General features: G+C 39.1%; 2 protein-coding genes across 4 annotated transcripts; one reads left to right on the forward strand and one right to left on the reverse strand.

The window, feature by feature from the left end:
- The first annotated feature begins 1,073 nt into the window (after positions 1–1,073).
- dnajc21 (DnaJ heat shock protein family (Hsp40) member C21) lies at positions 1,074–8,671 on the forward strand. Of its 3 annotated transcripts, none has more exons than XM_072372005.1 (12): positions 1,074–1,491; positions 1,864–1,957; positions 2,055–2,178; positions 3,502–3,633; positions 3,782–4,086; positions 4,166–4,323; positions 5,320–5,413; positions 5,835–6,011; positions 6,110–6,158; positions 6,272–6,411; positions 7,819–7,906; positions 8,070–8,671. In XM_072372005.1, the coding sequence occupies exons 1-12, from the start codon at positions 1,395–1,397 to the stop codon at positions 8,229–8,231; spliced, it is 1,620 nt and encodes a 539-aa protein (XP_072228106.1). In that variant the 5' UTR covers positions 1,074–1,394; the 3' UTR covers positions 8,232–8,671. The 3 variants fall into 3 exon arrangements, with proteins under 3 accessions (XP_072228106.1, XP_072228104.1, XP_072228105.1); XM_072372003.1 differs by having other exon boundaries at positions 6,269–6,411; positions 8,070–8,670; XM_072372004.1 differs by having other exon boundaries at positions 6,269–6,411; positions 7,822–7,906; positions 8,070–8,669.
- A 236-nt stretch (positions 8,672–8,907) lies between these two features.
- Positions 8,908–19,701, reverse strand: LOC140276848 (alanine--glyoxylate aminotransferase 2, mitochondrial-like). The gene is made up of 14 exons (XM_072371681.1): positions 19,425–19,701; positions 18,424–18,512; positions 17,115–17,305; positions 16,894–17,017; positions 16,717–16,811; positions 16,280–16,373; positions 15,796–15,889; positions 14,454–14,554; positions 14,224–14,316; positions 13,970–14,102; positions 13,424–13,512; positions 12,113–12,262; positions 10,255–10,353; positions 8,908–9,068 (listed from the first exon to the last, which is right to left on the reverse strand). Exons 1-14 carry the CDS (start codon positions 19,519–19,521, stop codon positions 8,967–8,969), a joined length of 1,551 nt encoding a protein of 516 aa, XP_072227782.1. The 5' UTR covers positions 19,522–19,701; the 3' UTR covers positions 8,908–8,966.
- Between the last annotated feature and the right edge of the window lie 342 nt (positions 19,702–20,043).

Consider the following 20,043-nt stretch of genomic DNA (forward strand, 5'->3'; position numbering starts at 1 on the left):
TAAACTGCACGTGCATGGTACTGTCGATTCAGAATTCATGGAAAATCCTTTCAGATCCTGACAGATTTCAATTATGTCAAATTGGTGTTATAAAAAGAAAAGAAGCCTGCTGAAATTGTAGTTATAAACTACAAACAGGTAAACAATGGAAATGATAATTGCAAAAATAATGATAACACATTTAATTAGTAACACAAATATACAACTTGAACACAGACAATTTAGGGAATTTCATAAAGTATCTGCATGAAATAGAAAAACTATTTTTTGCCGCAACTGCAGCATTTTGATAACAATGAATGGACCATATGTGAACAAAGTATAGACACGTTGAATTATCTTAGGTCCAAAAACTTGATTAAAGCTTCACTAGTGTACCTTTTTGAGAAACTATCTAACCAAATTGGCATTCTGTGAAATAAATGACTACCTTCGCATTCATTGCATTTGAACATTATTTTATGTAAGAATGTGCCCTCAATAATTAAGAGTTGCAAAGAAATTAACCTTGCAAGTCCAAATGACACCACTAGATAGCAGAATGGGATAAGCAACAGCTGTATGGTACCATAAATAACTGATATTATGATGTTAATGCCATTATAACATGAAGTGAAACAGAAAACGGTGGGTATTTCGGTGTTAGGCCACTTGTGGTCCCTTTCAAGGATTATAGAACATACTTGTGCAATAATATGAGCATCAATTAATTATTAAGATCAGGCCTCAGTCTAGCATGTCCATGTAAGATAGACAGGCGGAAAATAGGGCAGCGGTCACTGCCAGCTTAAGAGAGTGGATAAAGAAGCAGATGAAGCGACAAATGTGGTAATCTCAGGGAGAAAATGAGGAGGGGTTTAAAACATATGGTGGAGTTGAGCTTGTGCAAACTGCTGCTTTTCCAGAAGTGATAATGGTTTTCAACTGATATGCTGGACTTGTGGGTGAATTAAACTAACTAAATAAATAAATAGGTAATAAAATTTAAAAAAAAATAAAAAACGATGGTATTTCAACGTTTTAACTGTAGAGGGCAACATGGAGCAGTCGTAGCTCAAGGTTTCTCGAGTTTTTAAAGAAGAGAAGAAGAACTCTCGCGAGATTTACCGGCGTCAGAACGTCCAGTACAGCCAAGATCACAAGAAGTGACCAAAACTATTTAAATGTGTTACAGCTGTTTATGAGCGTTGAAAACCAATTATAGATTTGAATATGTAATCCTCAAACATTACAATACAGTCGGTACCACCAAAGAAGTTAGATTGTTTTTACGAGATAAAGCAGATATGCTACAGCATGCTGTAGCTAGCTAAATACTAAAGGTAGCCTCGCCTGAGAAAGCGTGAATTTTTTTTGTTGTTTACTGTTTATCCCAGAAAAAGATTTCCATAAGGATGAAGTGTCACTATGAAGTATTGGGCGTGAAAAGAGACGCGGGAGACGACGATCTGAAGAAAGTGTATCGGAAGCTAGCCTTGAAGTGGCATCCAGGTAAACTGTTATTGTGGAAGCCTCAGCTAGATGTCAGTACCCCTTGATGTGAAGTGAAGGTGCACTGCAGAAGTCATGAGAGATGATCTGAAGGTTTCCTAAATTAATCAAACCCCTGCTGTACCTCTTTTTTATCACAGCTGATGAGTACATTTATTTCTCAAGTAATCACAAGTGTTGTGTGCTTCAGAAAAAAAGCTAAAGAAAGAAATGAAAAAAGCTAAACTTAATGATGCTGCCAGCTGCAGTTGCATCTGCCAACTTTTCATCTTAACATTTTATACTTCTCTGATCCAACTCATTTATCAACAAAGCTCTTTGTAAAGGTGTCCACTTTATGTTACAGCTTTTGTCTTTCTCTTAAATTTCCAGATAAAAATTTGGACAATGCTGAGGAGGCGGCAGAGCAGTTCAAGCTTATTCAGGCAGCTTATGATGTGCTGAGTGATCCACAGGAGAGAGCCTGGTGTGTACAAATGTCTTCCAGTAATATGACGTTAAACGGCAGCATCTCACTGACTGCAGGGCTGCTCTTAATGCTTCTGTCTCTTCCTGTGTGGCAGGTATGACAATCACAGGGAGGCTCTGCTGAAAGGAGGGCTGAGTGGGGACTATGAAGATGACAGCATTGACCTGCTGCAGTATTTCACGGTCACCTGCTACTCTGGATACGGAGATGACGAGAAGGTTTGAAAGCCTGTTGTCATTGGGGCAAAGATTGTATCGATCAGATCTTGATAAGGCACATACAGTGTTCTAAGTACCATTGTTTCCTAAAATCTTTTCATTCATAAAGTGAACTTAAAGTTTATTAAGTCTTTGTTAGTGGTAAATCCATAGTAGACATAATGAGGTATGGCTAGTTTAAGAATGGCAGAGAAATAAAATTTGAATTCAATAGACGAGCCACACAATTCAATATGGCGTTTCTCTGAGGAACTCATGAACTGTGGTAGCTGAGGAAGGACTCTTAAACAACGTGTCGGTCAGCCTGTCCTTGTTTAATGAGGACACATGAAAAGTAAAGGAAGTGATGAGATTATCAGAAGCTAAATGCTAAAAGTCGGTGACTTCATGTAAACCAGCCGTAGAACTGAGCTGAATATTATTGCTGCATTCGATGGAGGTCGAAATCAGATTATTCATTGGATATTTCTCCACATATTTAATGCAAAAAGTAGTCCCAGGATGGTTTGTCGTTGTTGTTGTTTTTTGTTGAGAACAAATGCTCATCAACGGTCCTGTGGAACATGGGAGCTAGAAAAAAAAAAGTCAGGGTTTACCAACTCATTTTTGTCGACAAGAAACTTCTATTTTCTCACTTCTACTTTGACTGAAACCCCCAGTCTTTTCCAGTTGCCATCAAACTCAACATAAGTCCTACAGTGAACAAAACAAAACGCATTTTCTCCTTTTCAATTTGGAAAAACACACAGAGCCACACGGAGAGAGGTCACCGGGCTGGATGACTCTACAGGCAGAGCGTAACACTTTTACCTTGTAAAAATATGTTTGGAACTTAAGTGTACAGGTTTGGAGGTTATTCATTTCATTTTAGTATCACTTGTTCTAAATATAGCTGTGCATTGGTGATATGCTCCAGATTTATGTGAAACAGGAAAACAATGACAGCTGATTGATCACGATATGCTCGCCGTCCACACGCCAGCAGGGGGCGACTCCTCTGGTGCCAGAAAGATGCCAGATCAGGCTGAGAAAAATCACTTCCAATTTGATTCTGGTTGAGGAGAAAATTGTTATTTCTGAATCAGACTTAATTAGTTCACAGATGTAAACATGGTTTCTACATGTTTTATCATAGCTTAATGAGACTATTGGGATGTTGCATCCCTTAACTAACAACATAAGCTCCTGCGTTGTCCATGCAGCCTCATCGGCAGCAGCTGCCTTTCAGATTGACGGCTTCATGATTCTGTGGGAAAGGAAATTCTTTGTGCCTTTGAGTACACTGATTTTCTCGTTTGCTATTCCTTCCTTTTCTCTCCCCAGGGCTTTTACACAGTTTACAGAAATCTTTTTGAGTCCATTGTTAAGGAGGAGATGGAGCACAGAAGGATGGAAGATGAGGAAGAGGAAGAGGAGTTTCCCCCCTTTGGTGACTCTCAGAGTGATTATGATACAGTAAGCTGCAGCTACACTTTACGTGTCCCGCCTCCACTGTTTTTAAATGAGATGCAAGTTTTTATCTCTTTTAGTTGAATAGATTTTCAAAACGGAAGTATCGATAGCGAAGCAGTTGGCGCCAACCGTCTTTATTTCCGCCTCGCAGGTAGTGCACGTGTTTTACGGCTACTGGCAGAGCTTCTGCACTCGCAAAAACTTTGCTTGGAAGGAGGAATATGACACGAGGCAGGCCTCCAACCGCTGGGAGAAAAGAGCCATGGAGAAGGACAACAAGAAGACCCGAGACAAGGCTCGGAAGGAGCGCAATGACCTGGTGCGACAGCTGGTGGCTTTCGTCCGTAAACGCGATCGGCGTGTGCAGGCCCACAGGAAGCTGGTAGAGGAGCAGAATGCAGAGAAGATCAAGAAGGTGGAGGAGCTCAGACGGCAGCAGAAGCTCAGACAGGCCAAGTACGCTGAGAATCAGTGGATGGGGTTTGTGTTCTCGGTTTTTTTTTGGTACTTATCCTGTACTGTTTGTTCATCCAAGACTGGCAGAGGAGTACAAGGAGCAGAGCTGGGCGGCCATGTCCGAACTTGAGAAAGAGCTGCAGCAGATCGAAGCTCAGTACGGAAAGGAGTTTGGAGACACATCTGAAAGCGAGGAAGAGGAGGTGGATGTGGAGAGGAACAGTGAAGAAGGAGGAGGTAAGTGAGACTGCATGTCTACATTTTGCCCCTCAAACATGTAACCAGTAACCACAATTGACTGGCAAATTGTTTACTAATCATGTAATTATTAAAATAGCTCCACGTAAGAATTTTCCTACGGATGCTTTGTCAATTGCGTCAATATGGTCAGAAAAATTTTTTCTTTCACACTGAATCAGTCTCCCTTTAAAGCCGAAATTATATAATAGAAAGCATTGTGCTTCAGCATCTTCAGTACATCAGTGTTACAGAGTGTGTAAAGGGATACCTCATGAAAAAAGGCACACAATTGCTTATTATGATTATTATCATTTCTTTAATGATGAAAGCATCGTTATTGTTAATGTGCCTGGCTTAGCCAAACGGCTAGCTTTTAATTGTCGAAGCGAGCGGTGTTCAAATGAAAATCGTATCCACTACAATGCAAAAAAAAAATGCAAAACGCCACTGAACAGACACGTTGGCCAGCAGTTGAAGCATAACAACATGAAAGTCCATTACATAACAGAAGGCAGTAATACAGCCAGATGGGGCAAAGCGGCCCGATGCATAGGTTTTTTTTTTCCTGCTGAATCCAAAACATAATTCTGGATGTGGTCCCTCGTTGCTTTCATTTGAATATTCTTCTCCACGTTGGTTCTCCAAGGTGTCGGAAACAATATGTTATTTTTAGTCCACAAGGACACAATAGCCTCACATAATATGTAATAAAAAATGAAAAATAGAACAAAGGTTTAACAGTTACAGTGCGGGATTTCTTTATAGCAGATACAGCAATAAACAATATGACTTTGTGTTATTGGCAAAGGGAAATCCAAAGTTACATTTGCAGATCAAATCAGAGAAATAAAGCCTAATTTATCGATAATTCCACTGCAGTTACACTCTGATTATTCACACTCCTCACCCCGACGCTCTGTCTTTGAATTATTCTGCTCATCCTTCTTGTTGGGAGACAACAATCTGATTTTGGGCGCATGAATATTCACACAGATGCAGAGCAGCCTGATGGAGACGTCCTGACAATTGATGATTACGATGATCTGTACTGCCCAGCGTGTGACAAATCCTTCAAATCAGATAAAGCGTAAGTACCCAACGCACTTCTTCACCCCTCTCATTTCTAATTTCATTAGTCTGATTAAACCTGAAATAATTTGAGTGAGATTTAGTGAACACGGGGGCCGATGTTTCAAGAGTGTAAATCCAGCAAATCGCAGATTATTGAATCAACTAGGTTATTTTAACCCTAACTAATTTCAGCAGGACACTCACAGAAAACATCACTGATGTTGTGTAACATAAAATCACGACTTGACATACATTTTTAGGGGTCAAAATCTATTGGTGAATAGATTTTTCTCTTCTGCACACTAGTGACAAATTAGAATGATCCATTACTTAATTAGACATAGTTTTGATGACTTTTCAATGATTATAATCCATTTTAATATATATTTAATATATATATATATATATTTTTATTGCTCCTTGTGTTTCTTTTCCAGTATGAAAAACCATGAAAAGTCGAAAAAGCATCGGGAGATGGTGGCATTGCTACGGCAACAGCTGGAGGAAGAAGAGGCTTCCCTTGGTTTGAACTTGGATGGAAAGAAGGATGCAGAGGAGGAGAATGAGCAGGAGGAAGAGGAGGAGGAGGAGGAGGAGGAAAAGCCAAGGCAAAAGTAAAGTCATGTCACATGTGACAAAAATACCGTAATTTCAGCTGAATGTCATGTCATGGCAGTTAGGTTTGCTGATGTCTTTTTCTCCGGCTTCTCAGGCTGTCAAAAAAACAAAAGAGGAAAAAGAAACAGCAGAAAGTTGCACAAGTGAGTCCCTGTTTGGTTTGAAAGCGTGTGCCTAATTTATTCTTGTGAGGTGAGAGGGTTTTTTTTTGACAGAATTGTCTCTTTTTCCACTCATGCTACACTCCTGACAGCAGAGCGCTCCACAGGAGGATGAGGAGAAAGCAACGCCGGCCACCTGCGAGGAAAATGCCCCTGAAAAGTCAGCTGAGCCGGCAGAGGCTGAGCCGGCAGAGGCTGAGGAGCAGGACGATGACCCTCCCGCAGAAGTCAAAAGGTCAGTTCAGTCTTTTTGCACTAACCAGCTCTGTGTTATGACCAAGAGTTTTCTGCTGAAAAGCAGCCACTTTTTGGTTCTGAGGAGTTTTTTGGAAAATTAGCCTTTAGATGGATTAGCAATGCGGCCAATTTAATCTCAGCCATGCGGACTGAGTCCTGTTCCTGTAACTTATCATATGCTGTTCCCTCACTGATGTTGCATCTGTGGCACCTGATGCTGAGCAAGGAGCAAATAGCAGCAATCGTGAAACTGGAATGAGACAAAACCCTCGCAGAGCTGTGGGAAACTACAGTGTTCTCCCTTTAAAAGACAAATTGTGGTTTCTGCGTCCGCTCATGCGCGAGGCCTTTGTGGCACCATCCATTCTATTCCGGCGCCTGAGAATCCCCTCGGTCCCTCTGAGGCCAACTGTGTGTAGACCAAATATGTGCAGCTACACCGACGACACATTTGCCCGGGTCAGCCTCCATTCAAAACACATCCCAGACAAAGAAGACGAGGAGCAGAAGGGCAGCATGGACACTTTCTTTGAAAGGAGACTTGTTCTTGTTCATGTTCATGCGTGGAAACCTTCAGCACAGCTGAATGTTAACAAGCTTGAAATAAAAGTGCCACCTACTCATTCCTTCATGATAAAATACAAGTAGCAGACTTTATTGGACCTCCAACTCCTCAGCTGAGTCTGGGTCTGAGACTCGGACATGAGTAACATGGTTCATACCAGCGTTACACTCGCCGTGTCCCCAAGGCGTGACTCGGCATCAGCACGTATACTTGAGGCTGTGTGAGTGGACTTCTGACCATCTTGTTGCCTGTCTTAATTAAGCTCTCACACATATAGAGTCACCTGCATGGGAATGCATCTCGATACAAACTGCTTTATTACTGATTAAACCAGCCCAAACATCAGCGGATCCAGAATTTCTCTTTGAGAAGGGATGAGTAGGCATTCTTCTAACTTCCTTCAGATTTCTAGTGGTTTTATATATAAACATATTAATGTCTGGAGGGGAACATGAAATACTGAAGTGAGCCTATAAGTTTATAAACTCATTGGACTTGAGTAGACCGGTTGGCTTCCTTTTGCGTTTCGTTGCGGTTTGGCTCAGAGAAGGTTCCTGTTTTCTTACAAAACAAATGGGATCAGTTATTTTGGCTGCACCACACTACGTGAAAAAGTTTAGATATTGACATTTATTTTTTGATGGAAAAAGTCTTTGGGAAGATATTGAAATTCTTTTAGGAGCAGTGCTTTATAAAAAAAATCGACAAGAAATGTATCGTGTGATATTACAATATGAACGCGGTGGGAAAAAGAGGAAGAACTCTTTTTCTTGCTTTGTGGTTTGTCGTCATTTTTAGAATTTATATCTAAATTTATATTCTAAAAGAATTTTATCTCAGCAGTTCTGGAAAGACAAAAGGAAAGAAGGCAGGAGGAAAAGACAAACCAAAGAACATCAAGTCACAGTCTGGTGAACAGTTTCCTGAGGTTTGTACAACAAAACAGTCCATATAATACTGTATAGTCCTATGAAATCAGTCCGTATTTACCAGTTACACTTTTTTTTTCGTCATTATTAACATGCTTCCACAGCTTCTCACATTTCCCTCCACACCAGTTATGTCTAAGTATCGGTCCTTTTCTTTTCCAGAAACAAGCGAATCTACGCTGCGTCGCCTGTGACAGTGAGTTCCCCACGAGGAACAAATTGTTCGACCACCTGAAGACCAGCGGCCACGCTACCGTACTGTCCGCAAACGCTGCTCACAGCTCCATGAGCAAAAGCAAAAAAGACAAGAAGAAGAACAGATAACACATGCTCAGCTGGGCTGACTGTTTGACTCAGCAGGGACATGCAAAGCAATGCTTTGAGGAGTCTCCCTGGAGACTTGAAAAAAGAAATTGGACTGAGAGCAGATAGGTTTTTGTTTTTTTTCTTAAATTACATTTTAATTCTACTCAGTGAGACTGATGTGTGAGAGCTTGAGTCTTCTAGGTTGGAAAGTGTGACACATTTGCTGAACAGTGTTTCAATGCTTTTCTCTGTAAAGTGTGAAAGTCACTACTGATGAACCAGAAAAACATGATACATTCATCCCCATCGTCAGATCTGTGCTGTTCCCATCTCTGTAGAGGTATTACTAATAAAGGTGATGCTGCACGCCTTTGAATCTTTTGCATGAGAACTTTCTTGGAACCATTTCTAACAATGATAACTGTGTGTTGATGTTGAACCCCCCCCCCCCCGGATTGTGTATACTGTTTTATTGGTGAATAAAAAAACCGAAAGCTGCAATTGTATTAGAAAAGTTGTGGGAACATAAACTGTTTTTATCAGACATGTGCTCACATATTTCATATAAACACCGCAAAATGAAATCAAACTGAATTAGAAATGTGGAGAAAATAGTTAATAGGTAATTATAATGAATCACTGGGCTGCTGTAAAAACACGAATGCTGATTTTATAACATACGGACCAAAGCTGTGGAAGGATTTAACAATCGAACGAATGGGCCCGTGGCACTGAGCTCCGCCTCTGAGTCGCTCATTTTCTGTCCATGTAGCCGTGGACGGCTTTGTTAAAAACTGCCACGAAGAAGTCTGCATCTTCCTTGGTGATACACAGGGGGGGCTGTATGCGAAAGGTCTGAGGCAGAAAAGAAAAGAAAAGACATGAGATGGTAGGTTATCAAACGCAACAACGCTGATCACTGAAAGCATGCAAAGCCACATCTGCTGCCCGACTCTGAACTGGAACAAAAAAGAAACGCTCAAAACGTCTCTGGTCCCTTCTGGAACATTGGCGGGCAGGTAAAAAGCAGGTTAAAAGTAGGCTCACTGGCCTGTGTGCTTTCATTAACAGTTTGGTATTTGAAAAGCTGTTCTTCATCTGGAACTAAAGTCATCTTGACAGAAGAGAATGCGCCCTGAGGCGAGGCTGAAGTTTCAGTCGTACGACCAAATCCCAAAGAAGGTGCTGATTTATTCACTTTGTGACTAACAGCTGGATGAAAAAAAAAAAAAAAACGTTCTTTCTGTTTTATCAGTGTGGCATTTTGACCTTTCATTGCGTGGGTAATTTAAAATCTCTCCCTCATACTCAGCAGGATTCCTTCTTGCGTGATGTAAAATATGCAACAGAAACACTGCTTCGAAGAAAATATTGTCTTTTGTGGAGAGAGAAAACATTGGTGTGAAATGAACGAAAGGAGTGCTCGTTAAAAAAAATATACTACATATGTGCATGGAAACAGACTCTAAAGGTGAGATGTGTGGTTTATTAGCAAATATTTTACTAATATATCACATATCGAAAGAATTCTATCAAAGGTTATCATCCAATTTTGTTTGTGTAAAAGTGTTTATTATAGCACAGATACTTTAAATTTCTATGTCAAATGTCACAGTAAAAGGTTTGGACTTGTTGCTACTCTGGAACGCAGCACATTTCAAGCTGCTACCAGAGGAAAAAAGGGTTTTTATTTTACTTTGATAATAATTAGGTATTAAGATGCAATTGTATTACAAAAGAATAAAACAATTGACTATACAGCATGTTGATTTTTAGCATTTCTCTGCTAAAAGACCATGATTACAGTACAATGAATGTTTTCCGAGCAAAACTCGCTGTTTTTTAATGGTCCTGCTTGAGGCTGACCCATTTGCTGCATGGAAGTAGCAGAGCTCTAGTAATGCTAATAAAAATAGACTTCCTCAGCAGAGAAAGACTTATTGAAGAATTTCAACAACTACTCACTGACCTTGTGAAATAAATCTATTGTGACAGTATACGCTGACAGAGGGATATTCTACATCATGATGAGTGCTTGTACCTGTCCATATACGCCTCCTTTTCCAATCAGGACCCCCATGTCCTTTATGCTCTCAAAGATCTCACCCATTGCATCAACAGGTAGCGGTTCTCTGCTGGCCTGTAGAGAACAAATGACAGGATGCACAAAGCAGCTCGTGCAGTAGAAAACACACCCCTCTCACTCCCCATATGTCCTGCAGTTCTGTAATGTACTGAAATTATATAATCAAGGAGAAAATATTGAAAATTCACCCACTTGTGTCCAAGCAACTAACCACTTATGCTTAATGTCTGAAGAGTCTACATTTAGATTTTTCCAAGGCCACAAGCAGCATTTAAGTGCATTAGCAAAAAACAGAGCAGTTATAGCAAATATGAGGGTATCCAAACTGAATTGCAAAAAACATCTTAACATGTGAAAATTTTGGACAGGACTTTTTCTGTACTTGTGTGTTCACACATGCAGTTCACTGTCAATTCGAGGGGTATGTCTCAAACTTTAACAGCGTACCGTTTAAATTGCACAGTACTCAGGGTGTCATTTGGACTACTTCATTCGATAATTCTCAACTGTTCATTTTTTTTTTTTACAGCTATTTGTGCAGCAACTTTTTGACAAAACAGCATAATTTCCCTGTTTTTATCCGTTTTTTTTCTCTCACAACACCCTTTGACATAACTTGAGTTGTTTTCTGAGGTAGCATTTGCATCAGCAGTTGCTTCAATACTGCTTATAAGCCACAATATATTAAGTTTGATGTGGATATTGCTGTGTTTGATGACTCAAAACATTTGTGAAGACATAAAATATCAGGTGAACCGATGCAGAATGGTGGGCAGTGACTGATCAGGCCAGTGTAGCTGGACAGTCAGATCAAACTGGGCTAATTGGGGAAACTGCAGCCTTCTCTGGATGTGTTTTTACAGGAAATGTTAATATAGGTAATAGCACTCTGGTAGCTGCTTAGTATGAACTGAAATAAGTCCTCATGTAAGTGTATGTAACATTTCCTTCAAGTTCATCAATATTGATAAACGTGGATGATGACTAACCGATTATTAATGATAACTAGAAAAAAAATCTGGTGTCTTTCAAGGTCATGTTTGAACAATTTTAGTTTTAATTTGAACATGACAGTTTTGAAATAATAACTGCAGATGCAAATGCTACAACAGAGAATGTCTTATGTGATGACAGAAGGTTGTTTTTAGTTCAAATTAGGGTTTTTTACAGAAAGCTACAGCAAAAAAATGCAACAATTAAGAATTAAGTTTGTCTTGTTTGTCCCTGTGTGGCCCTGTGATGGACTGGCGACCTATTCAGGGTCCAGGCTCACCCAATGACAGCTGGGATAGGCTCCAGTGACCCTGAGTTGGCAGGTATAGAAAATGTATGAATGGATGGATGGATTCAATCAAACGACAAAGAAAAAATATTTAAAAAGTGGAAGAGGGATCAAAATGACACCCCTACTAATACTGGCTTAAAGACACACCAAGAAACATAACCAACAGTTGCACCACATTTAAAAGATGTAACAAAAATGAACATATCCAGCTGCATGAAATCACTATAAATGTTGTGGAGGGTCATTGTGACATTTTAAGTGAAATTTTCAAGTCAAATTCAAACACTTCTAATAGAATTGAAATAACAAAACCTCCCGCAGAAGTGCATCTTTTGAAGCCCTGTTCACTGTTACAAATGACCCTGGGAGCTTAAAAAAGGGCAACTGGACTTATTCAAGCTTTTAGGTTTATCATGACCTTTATGACTGAGAATCTACACCAACATGTTACAAATGAGCACTGCAGCTAATGTTTAACCAGCCCTGAAAGGCACATGTGGTAGATACACGTGAGGGAAAGTTTAGTACCTTGTCTTTAACCATTTCCACACCGATCTGCAGGCCTTTTCCACGAACGTCCCCGATGATCTCATACTTGTTTCTGAGTTTAGACAGTTCTGTCATCAGATATGTGCCAACATTTAGACTGTTCTGCTGCAAGCCATCTTCTCTTATAGTCTGATAATAATAATAATAATAAAAAAAAGTGTTATTGATTCTGTTCCTAAGCGTAATATGTACATCCACACTGTAATCTCACTGAATTTTAACCTGCTGATTCTTTGCCTCACACATGCAAGTCACTCCTGCCATGGGCTGGGATACACCCTCATATCACCACAGACAATCAATTGTGCACCTTTCACTCATAACAACCTGCAGCAGAAATGTGGACTCATTTGACCACAGCATAAGTGTCCACTGTCTTTGTGTCCATCTGAGAACTTGAAGGTGTTTCAGTGCTGAGTTGATATGTGGCCTTCTCTTTGATTAGAATAGTCTCATTTTATATTAATGGAGGCAGTTGTGAGTCACCATCCATCCTTGCTTGGAAAAACTAAGCCTTTGGTGGATGGTCTTTTTTTGCTTTTAAGTGTGTTACTGGTATCAAATTCTAGATCTGTTTAAATTTTCTAAATATAACACAGTTGGTCAGTGAAGACACTGATCATTCCTTTCAACGTGTGTTTGTTAAATAAAGGCTCAAACAAATGAATATATTTCAAATCTAGTTATGCGTTGCATTTTAGAAAGCTTCCTGGAAACTGGCTTGTCAAGCAGTTTGCTTTGTCTTTGAAGAGTGAAGGCCCAAACCTCCTGTTATGTGATCAGTGAGCAACTCACTCTAGATTTTTCATGTTTTTTCATCACTGTTTACGGTGTTAAAAATGTGTGACCGTTGTTAACAGTTAAAGCCAATGGTAAGGACCACAAGAGCATCTAAATGCATGAAAATGATACTGTGATTGCTTTCAAGATGCTTAATGTGATGCTTAATTGTATGCTATTTTACTGTGTGACAGGTTATAACCAGATTGGTATTTAGACAGTGTCAGTGTCTGCCAATGAGTAAGACAAAGAAAATTTAAAAAATGACTCTCCTAAAACATCACATTGTTCCATTCTTACAGAAGACATGATTGTAGAAGGAAAAAATATGCTTCTGTTTCTACAAAAAGGAAAACATAAATAATAAATGACATTATGGATGTAGCAATCTCTGCCCTTAGGAACTTTCTCACTTTGGCTATGGATATACATTAATCAATGACTGGGGTCTGATTAAATTGTACACTCCTGTGCACAGGACTAATGCAGAAAAATGAGATCAGTTCTTACGTCAAGCACAGATGAAGCGACAGCGCAGGCCAAAGGACTTCCTCCAAAGGTGTTAAAGTGGGAGGCTTTTGCAAAAGATGCAGCAATTTCTGAAAAGACATGAATTAACAAGTTCACACTTCCCCTCTCTTGCTGCTTCAAAATAAAACTCCAGCGGCTCATAATAATTACTGACGCTGAAAGCATTCACAAATTACGATATGCTGCCACATAAAGGCTGACACGTAGTTGGACAAAGACTATGTGGTCTCTATGAGATGAAATTGTGAATCAGAAGATTGAGCGCTATGGCAACCAGCTGCCTCATAAATAGCACAGGGCAGCCTTTACTTATTGTCTTCTAATATTTTTATTGATGTCTTTAATGTTTTAATTTCCTTGCTTTTATCTTTTGATAACTTTGTTATGCAGGTGATGAAAAGACAGTTTTTCATGTTGATATCAGCTAATTAAAACTGTATGAAAAATAAAATATGGTGCTGGTGTTCCTAATAGATGGAGACATATTCTTAGAAGGTTTCTTATTCTTTACAATTTTAATCTCACCTGGTGTTGTAACAACAGCTCCTATTGGGAATCCATTACCAATGCCCTTTGCCATTGTAACCACATCAGGAATTACATCATATCCTTGGAATCCCCAAAAGTGGCTTCCTGTCCGGCCAAATCCAGTTTGAACCTGCCAGGTGAGAAATAAATGACATTTTCAAATTAACTTTAGGCTCTAAAACTAAAAAAGATAGTGAGACCATAACAATATTTGCTTTATGTAACAAAACATAACTATGTTTGTTTCTAACCTCATCAGAAACGCAGATCCCTCCTCTCTCTCGTACAAGTTTGTAAGCTTCCCTGAGGTAGTTTTTGGGGTACTGCACGGCTCCCCCCATTCCCTTTAAAAGAAAAAAACAAACATTCACATTTCAACAGTTCATTCCTAATGAACACAAGTAGTCGTGATGCGCATTACAATACAACAAACAGATAGCATGATATAATTAAATCAGTCCTCCGCAAAATAAGACATTACCTGAATGGGCTCTGCAAAGAAACCAGCAATTCTGTTTGGAACACTTGTAGCAAATGTCTCTTTGAGCTGTCCAATGTATTGTTCGTTTGCCATGCAATGACCTGTGAGTTCAAAGAGAATTATTTTCTAACTACTCATGCCTTTCAGTCCTGGTAATGAGTCTCATTACAGGACTTTGAATGAACTGAGGATGACGGAGGGATTCCTGATTGATACCTGAGCAAAGTTAACTATAGTAAAGGTTAGAATAAACAAGAGCATGCATAACGTCAATCAGGAATTACCTGATTTTTTGGTATTAAGCTGGAAAAAACAAGACTGAACAACACGTTTGTGTTGAGCATCAAAACTTAGTTTAAATTAAATATGACTCCTAGGTTATAAGCAAGTGCGATTATTATTATTATTATTATTATTAATAAACTATGATCATCCTTGAATTTAAGGAAATATAAGCCGTAAGATTAGCAAGGCTGTTGAGATGTTTGGGTTTTATCAGCATGTACAACTGAACGTCGTCAGTGTAAAAATGGTGATATACATTATAGTCTTAAATAAACTGGCCAAGAGGTAGCATGTAAATAAATAACAGAAGTGGGCCAAGAACTGAGCCCTGCAGTACATCACAAGCCAGCTGAGACGTCGAGAGGGTAAAGTTATTCTGTGTGAAGAAGAAGCTGACTTCTTCGTCACACTGAATAGATGTTTCCAATAAAACATTTTCTTTATTTCATTGTTCATTCTGTTTTGTGCGCACCACAAGGTCATCCGGCTCATGAAGAGATAAGAAGAAGTTAGCTTGCATAGTCTGATACATTGCCATTTTCTCCTTCTCCTGTGTCCGGCTACAAAAAGACATGCACTGAAATTGTAAGTCAGAGCTACACGCTGACACAGGTACTCTGTGTTGAAGTCTTGGAACTATTCAATAAACCTGCCTGAGTGCTTTTCCCCTTAACAGTGCTTGGATAATATTCTTTTTTTTTTGCCCACCACACCAGTAACAACACTAAATAACAAAAAGGGATAGTGTGCGTCTAAAGAAAAGTAACGTGTGTAGCATGTACAAAATGGACAGCGCTGTAGAGATCTCCAAGTCACCGCTCAACATGCAAATACTTTGCTGCCAGCGAAACTGTTTGTTTATCATTTTGGTCTGTGACATAACTGGCTTACTGGAAAAAGCCCAGTTCTAACAAGCTGTAAGCGGAAATCACACTGACCGATTATATTTTCCTTGTCATCCAAAGGTCCATAAAAAAAAAACAGAAGGGGCCTTTGCAGCTGCGACTCTTAATTGTTGAACATGCTCTTCATGTTGTGGGTGCATGTATTTACATACCTTGGGCACAGCTACACTCTCTGATAGTCTGCACAGGTGAGTCCCTGCAGTGGCTCCCTCCCCATGGACCTCTGAACACATCAGGACACATGGCCTGTTCATTGGGCAGAAACCAAGTCAGCCAGGTTAGACTTACAGAAACAGTCACCAAGGTTATACAGCGATCAAACACATTATCGTGGAACTTGTAATGCTACCTCTGACTTAAACAGCATAAATGATGTATAACAGCTTCATATCAGTACAACACTTAATCAACTTAATTAAGTTTAAATTCAATTAAGCAATTCTAATGCATGTTCTAAATTTTTTTATAGTACTGGACTTAAAGGGATTATGTTGTGCTCATTTACACATTGTACAATTATTTGATTTGATTTTTATGGGCTGGGGTGTTTATATATATATATGTTTATTTGTATATATATATTTAAATATGTATATATGTAAAGCATTGAAAATAGCCTCTTTAAAGTATACATACATTTGTGCATCCTGAACTTGTGGCAATTGGATATTTATATGATGAGTTGGATGTAAGACCCATGGTCTGCTGGGTTCCACCATGATATGAGCCTCTGAAAGAGAGGGGGGGGTTTGCAATTAGAGTATCAATCCATCAAGCCATAAAGCCATGTATCCAGGAGAAATTAGAAAATAGCCAACATAACAATCATTCTGCCAGCTGTGCCCCCTATGTCTGGCCCATGAGAAGATTAATGTTTGTCTGAGAGGAATCTGGATCAATAGAAAGGACAAACTATTGTAAATCCAATTAAGATCAAAGCTTGACAGGCTGGGAAACGTCAGTGAGTTTTAGTCCTTTACAGTATGAAACATTTGTTGCAAAGTCATTCTACCACGTATAGTGCCAAAACATGTTTTTCATGTAACTGGAGCAAATAATGGCAAAGGATGTACCTGAATGTGATTATATCAAAGTTTCCTGTGTGGAGCCGAGCCATCAATATCGCCAGGTCATTGGCTTCTGAGCCACTGTTGGTCAGATATATAACCTGTACAAGGAAATGACCAGTACACATTTTAGTTACTGTAGACAGAATCTTTCCAGGCTCTTGCCATAATCTGACACAGTACCTTCAGAGGATCTGGGAGGCAGGAGGCTAGTTTCTCACAATATTCGTGGAGTGATGGATGGACATAGATGTTAGTGGTATGCCACAGTGTATTCATCTGCCTCTCTGCGGCTGCTCTAACGTTCCTGTGCACACAAATGTGAAGTGGGAACACTGAAAATGTAATATCAGAACTAAACATGACACTGAGAAAAACCTATGAAAAAAAAGGAAAACCCTTACGGGTGGCAGTGACCCACAGCAACTGTAGCCACACCAGCAAATAAATCCAAATATCGCTTTCCATCCACATCCCACAGCCACTGCATGTATCCCTGGTGGATGAACACTGGTCTGTTATAGTAAGTTATCTTCATTGTCATGGGGTTGCACTTCTCCTTTCGGATCTTCATCATACCCTCTTTGGACATACCCTAAGTAGAGATAAATACACCAGAGAGATGTTGGAACATCTGAAAATCATAACTCGTCATTAGCTTTTAACTTCATTTTATGATATCTGCTGCGTAGATTGCTATGCATTTATGTAAAAGACTCTAGAGGGTGTGGAGGATTTTTTTAGTGGGGAAATTATCCCCAGACTATGTACGCCAAGCTGTCCCAGTGTGTTCCTGCTAAATGAATGTATTTTGTAAAAACGTTTTTATCAGGCATTTCTTTAACGCCTGTCTCCAACTGAGTCTTAATGATTTGTCATCAGCCCAGCTGTAAAATCCCATAATCAGCAAACACTTATTATTTTGACTGTTATTTTGCAATATGCAAGATGTCTTTTCAGTTGTCCTTCACAGTTCAGCATTGTGAAATCAAACTATTAACCTTTTGCTTATGTAAAGACAGCAATCTGGATGAAGTAAAACCAGAATTTATGTATTTACTCTGAGACAAATCGACTAACTGTCTCAAGAACAGATTAAGTTTTTAACTTGTTCGTGCATTTACAGGTTACTTGAACAGTTGTTCCGACAGCTGCAGGTCTGATCTGATCTGATGCCCCACAATGATCCAGCCAAACATCTCAGGTCATGTGGGATAGATCAGTTTACGGTCTCCTGGCTCAAAATTAAACACGGGGGAGCTGCATTCAGTTTTTATGTAAAACTTCATATTTAGTGCACCTCTCAGTTCTTCAAGGATCCGTTTGTGTGTTTTGTTTTTGATCTGGCTGGCATTTTGATATTTTTCTTTATTCTAATGTCTTGCGTTGTCTTGATACCTTTTTGGGTCTTATGTAAAGCACTTTTGCTGTCTACAGCACATAAGATTTCAAGGTTTTATAAGCAGTAAACGGAAAAATCCAAAGCTGGTACACCACTGCAAAGCAGGACGTACCACATGCACAAGGAACCTTTAATTGCTGTCAGCATATTGTAGTATGTGCGCTGTGCAGCTGCCGATCATTTCAAATTCTGTAACTAAATTGAGGGTGATGCCAAATGCAACCGCTGTCAGGTATATTTCAGCTTATGTAAGAGTTAAAAAGACTGAAAAAACCCCAAAACACTGAAACACACCCTCTCATCATTTTTACCTTGTACTCCTCTGGTTTGAATTGGCATGAGGGCATCTCTGGGACGTCCCTTGGATGGTATTTGAAAGCTGATTTCTGACATACTGCACCTGTGGATTTGTTTTCCCATTGAAATTGAAAGAAATAAAAGTGAAGAAAACTGTTGTACTACATTTTTATTAGAGTCTGGAGAATAAATCAAATAGCTATTTACCAGTGGACCATTACCAATGAATTTCTGTAAAAATGCTCATAGTTTCAGACAGAAATTTGAAATTATATAGCCATTATCACAGAAAAACACATCTGATATAATAGTATGTTTGGTCAAAATGTTTTCAGAACATTTTAAATGATCTGTTCAATGATTAATCAGATTATAAGACAGTTGATGTTTTAACCTCATTAACTTCAGATTGTGCAATGAAGGAAACTCCTCCCTGTTTTTTTTAAAAAAACAACCAAAACAAAACAATGGAAGATATCAGAACTGGTCAGACAAATACACATTTTATATGATCAAATCAAATATCACTTTGTTGCCTGCAACATAAATATCTTATCTAAGCACAGAAATGCACAGTCCAATCCCTAAATCCCATTATATTCCCCCTGATAAACCACTTTTGTTGAAGATGAGATAATATGGCTAAAAACATTTATATTTCATAAAGATTGTGTTAAATCTAAGATTTAACAGAACAGTTTTGAATTGTAATAATTATAGACATATCAAACTTATCTTTATCTTTGGCTCTTGACTTTTACATGAAAACATTACAAGATATTATCCTGGAATATTACCATCAATATTAAGGAAATTAGTTAGAAAAATTAGTTATAAATTGAGTTATTAGTAATACTAGTTAAGTCATGTCTAAACAAGTTAAGTTCACTTCCAAATCTGAAGCACACGCGAGTCTCTGCACATGCTATAATGAACAGAAAAGATACATAAAAACCTATTTTGCTGAGATTATCATCAACAAACTATGTTGTTGTTCATCCCCACGGTAACTCACCACTTCCCAGGTGAAAGCTTGCCAAACTGGGTGAAGAGCTGAACTGTCCTGTTAAGAGTGCACAGCGGGCACTTGGGTATGACACCACTTTATACATATTAAGCAAGTACAGAGTGACCACAGTAGCTCTACTCCCTTAACTGTCTGACACTCATCAGCAGCTTCAGGCCTTTTCTATAGACGATGGGTGGACATGCTGTAGCCAATAGCTCTCTGATTCCATCAAACCACCATGATTTCCTTTCAACGTCATACAGATGAATATGTAACCAGTGGCACCCACGCATTACATTTCAGATAGTTGGTTGGTACTGGTTCTTGCTTGTTGGAGGACTCAGAGGATGCCAATCCCACTTTTGAGTAAGTGGGAGTTGGATGAGTGCAGTTAGTCGAGCAAGTTGAATTTAACGTCTGTCCACACTTTATGAATTGTTATCCCATCACCATTTTACTGATTAAACCCAAGTGTAAAATTTTGCCTTAAGAAAGAAATAGCTTTTTTGAATATTCATATGCCACTGTCATCATGCAGCAGGCAATCACACAACCAGTGACAGGTAAATAAGCCAAGTCTTCTGTGTGTGTCTAGGTTCAGCAAAACAAGTCAGATTTACATTAA

The sequence above is a fragment of the Leuresthes tenuis genome, unplaced genomic scaffold (assembly GCF_036924035.1).
Source record: "Leuresthes tenuis unplaced genomic scaffold, fLeuTen1.0.hap1 SCAF_19, whole genome shotgun sequence".
NCBI lineage: Eukaryota > Metazoa > Chordata > Actinopteri > Atheriniformes > Atherinopsidae > Leuresthes > Leuresthes tenuis.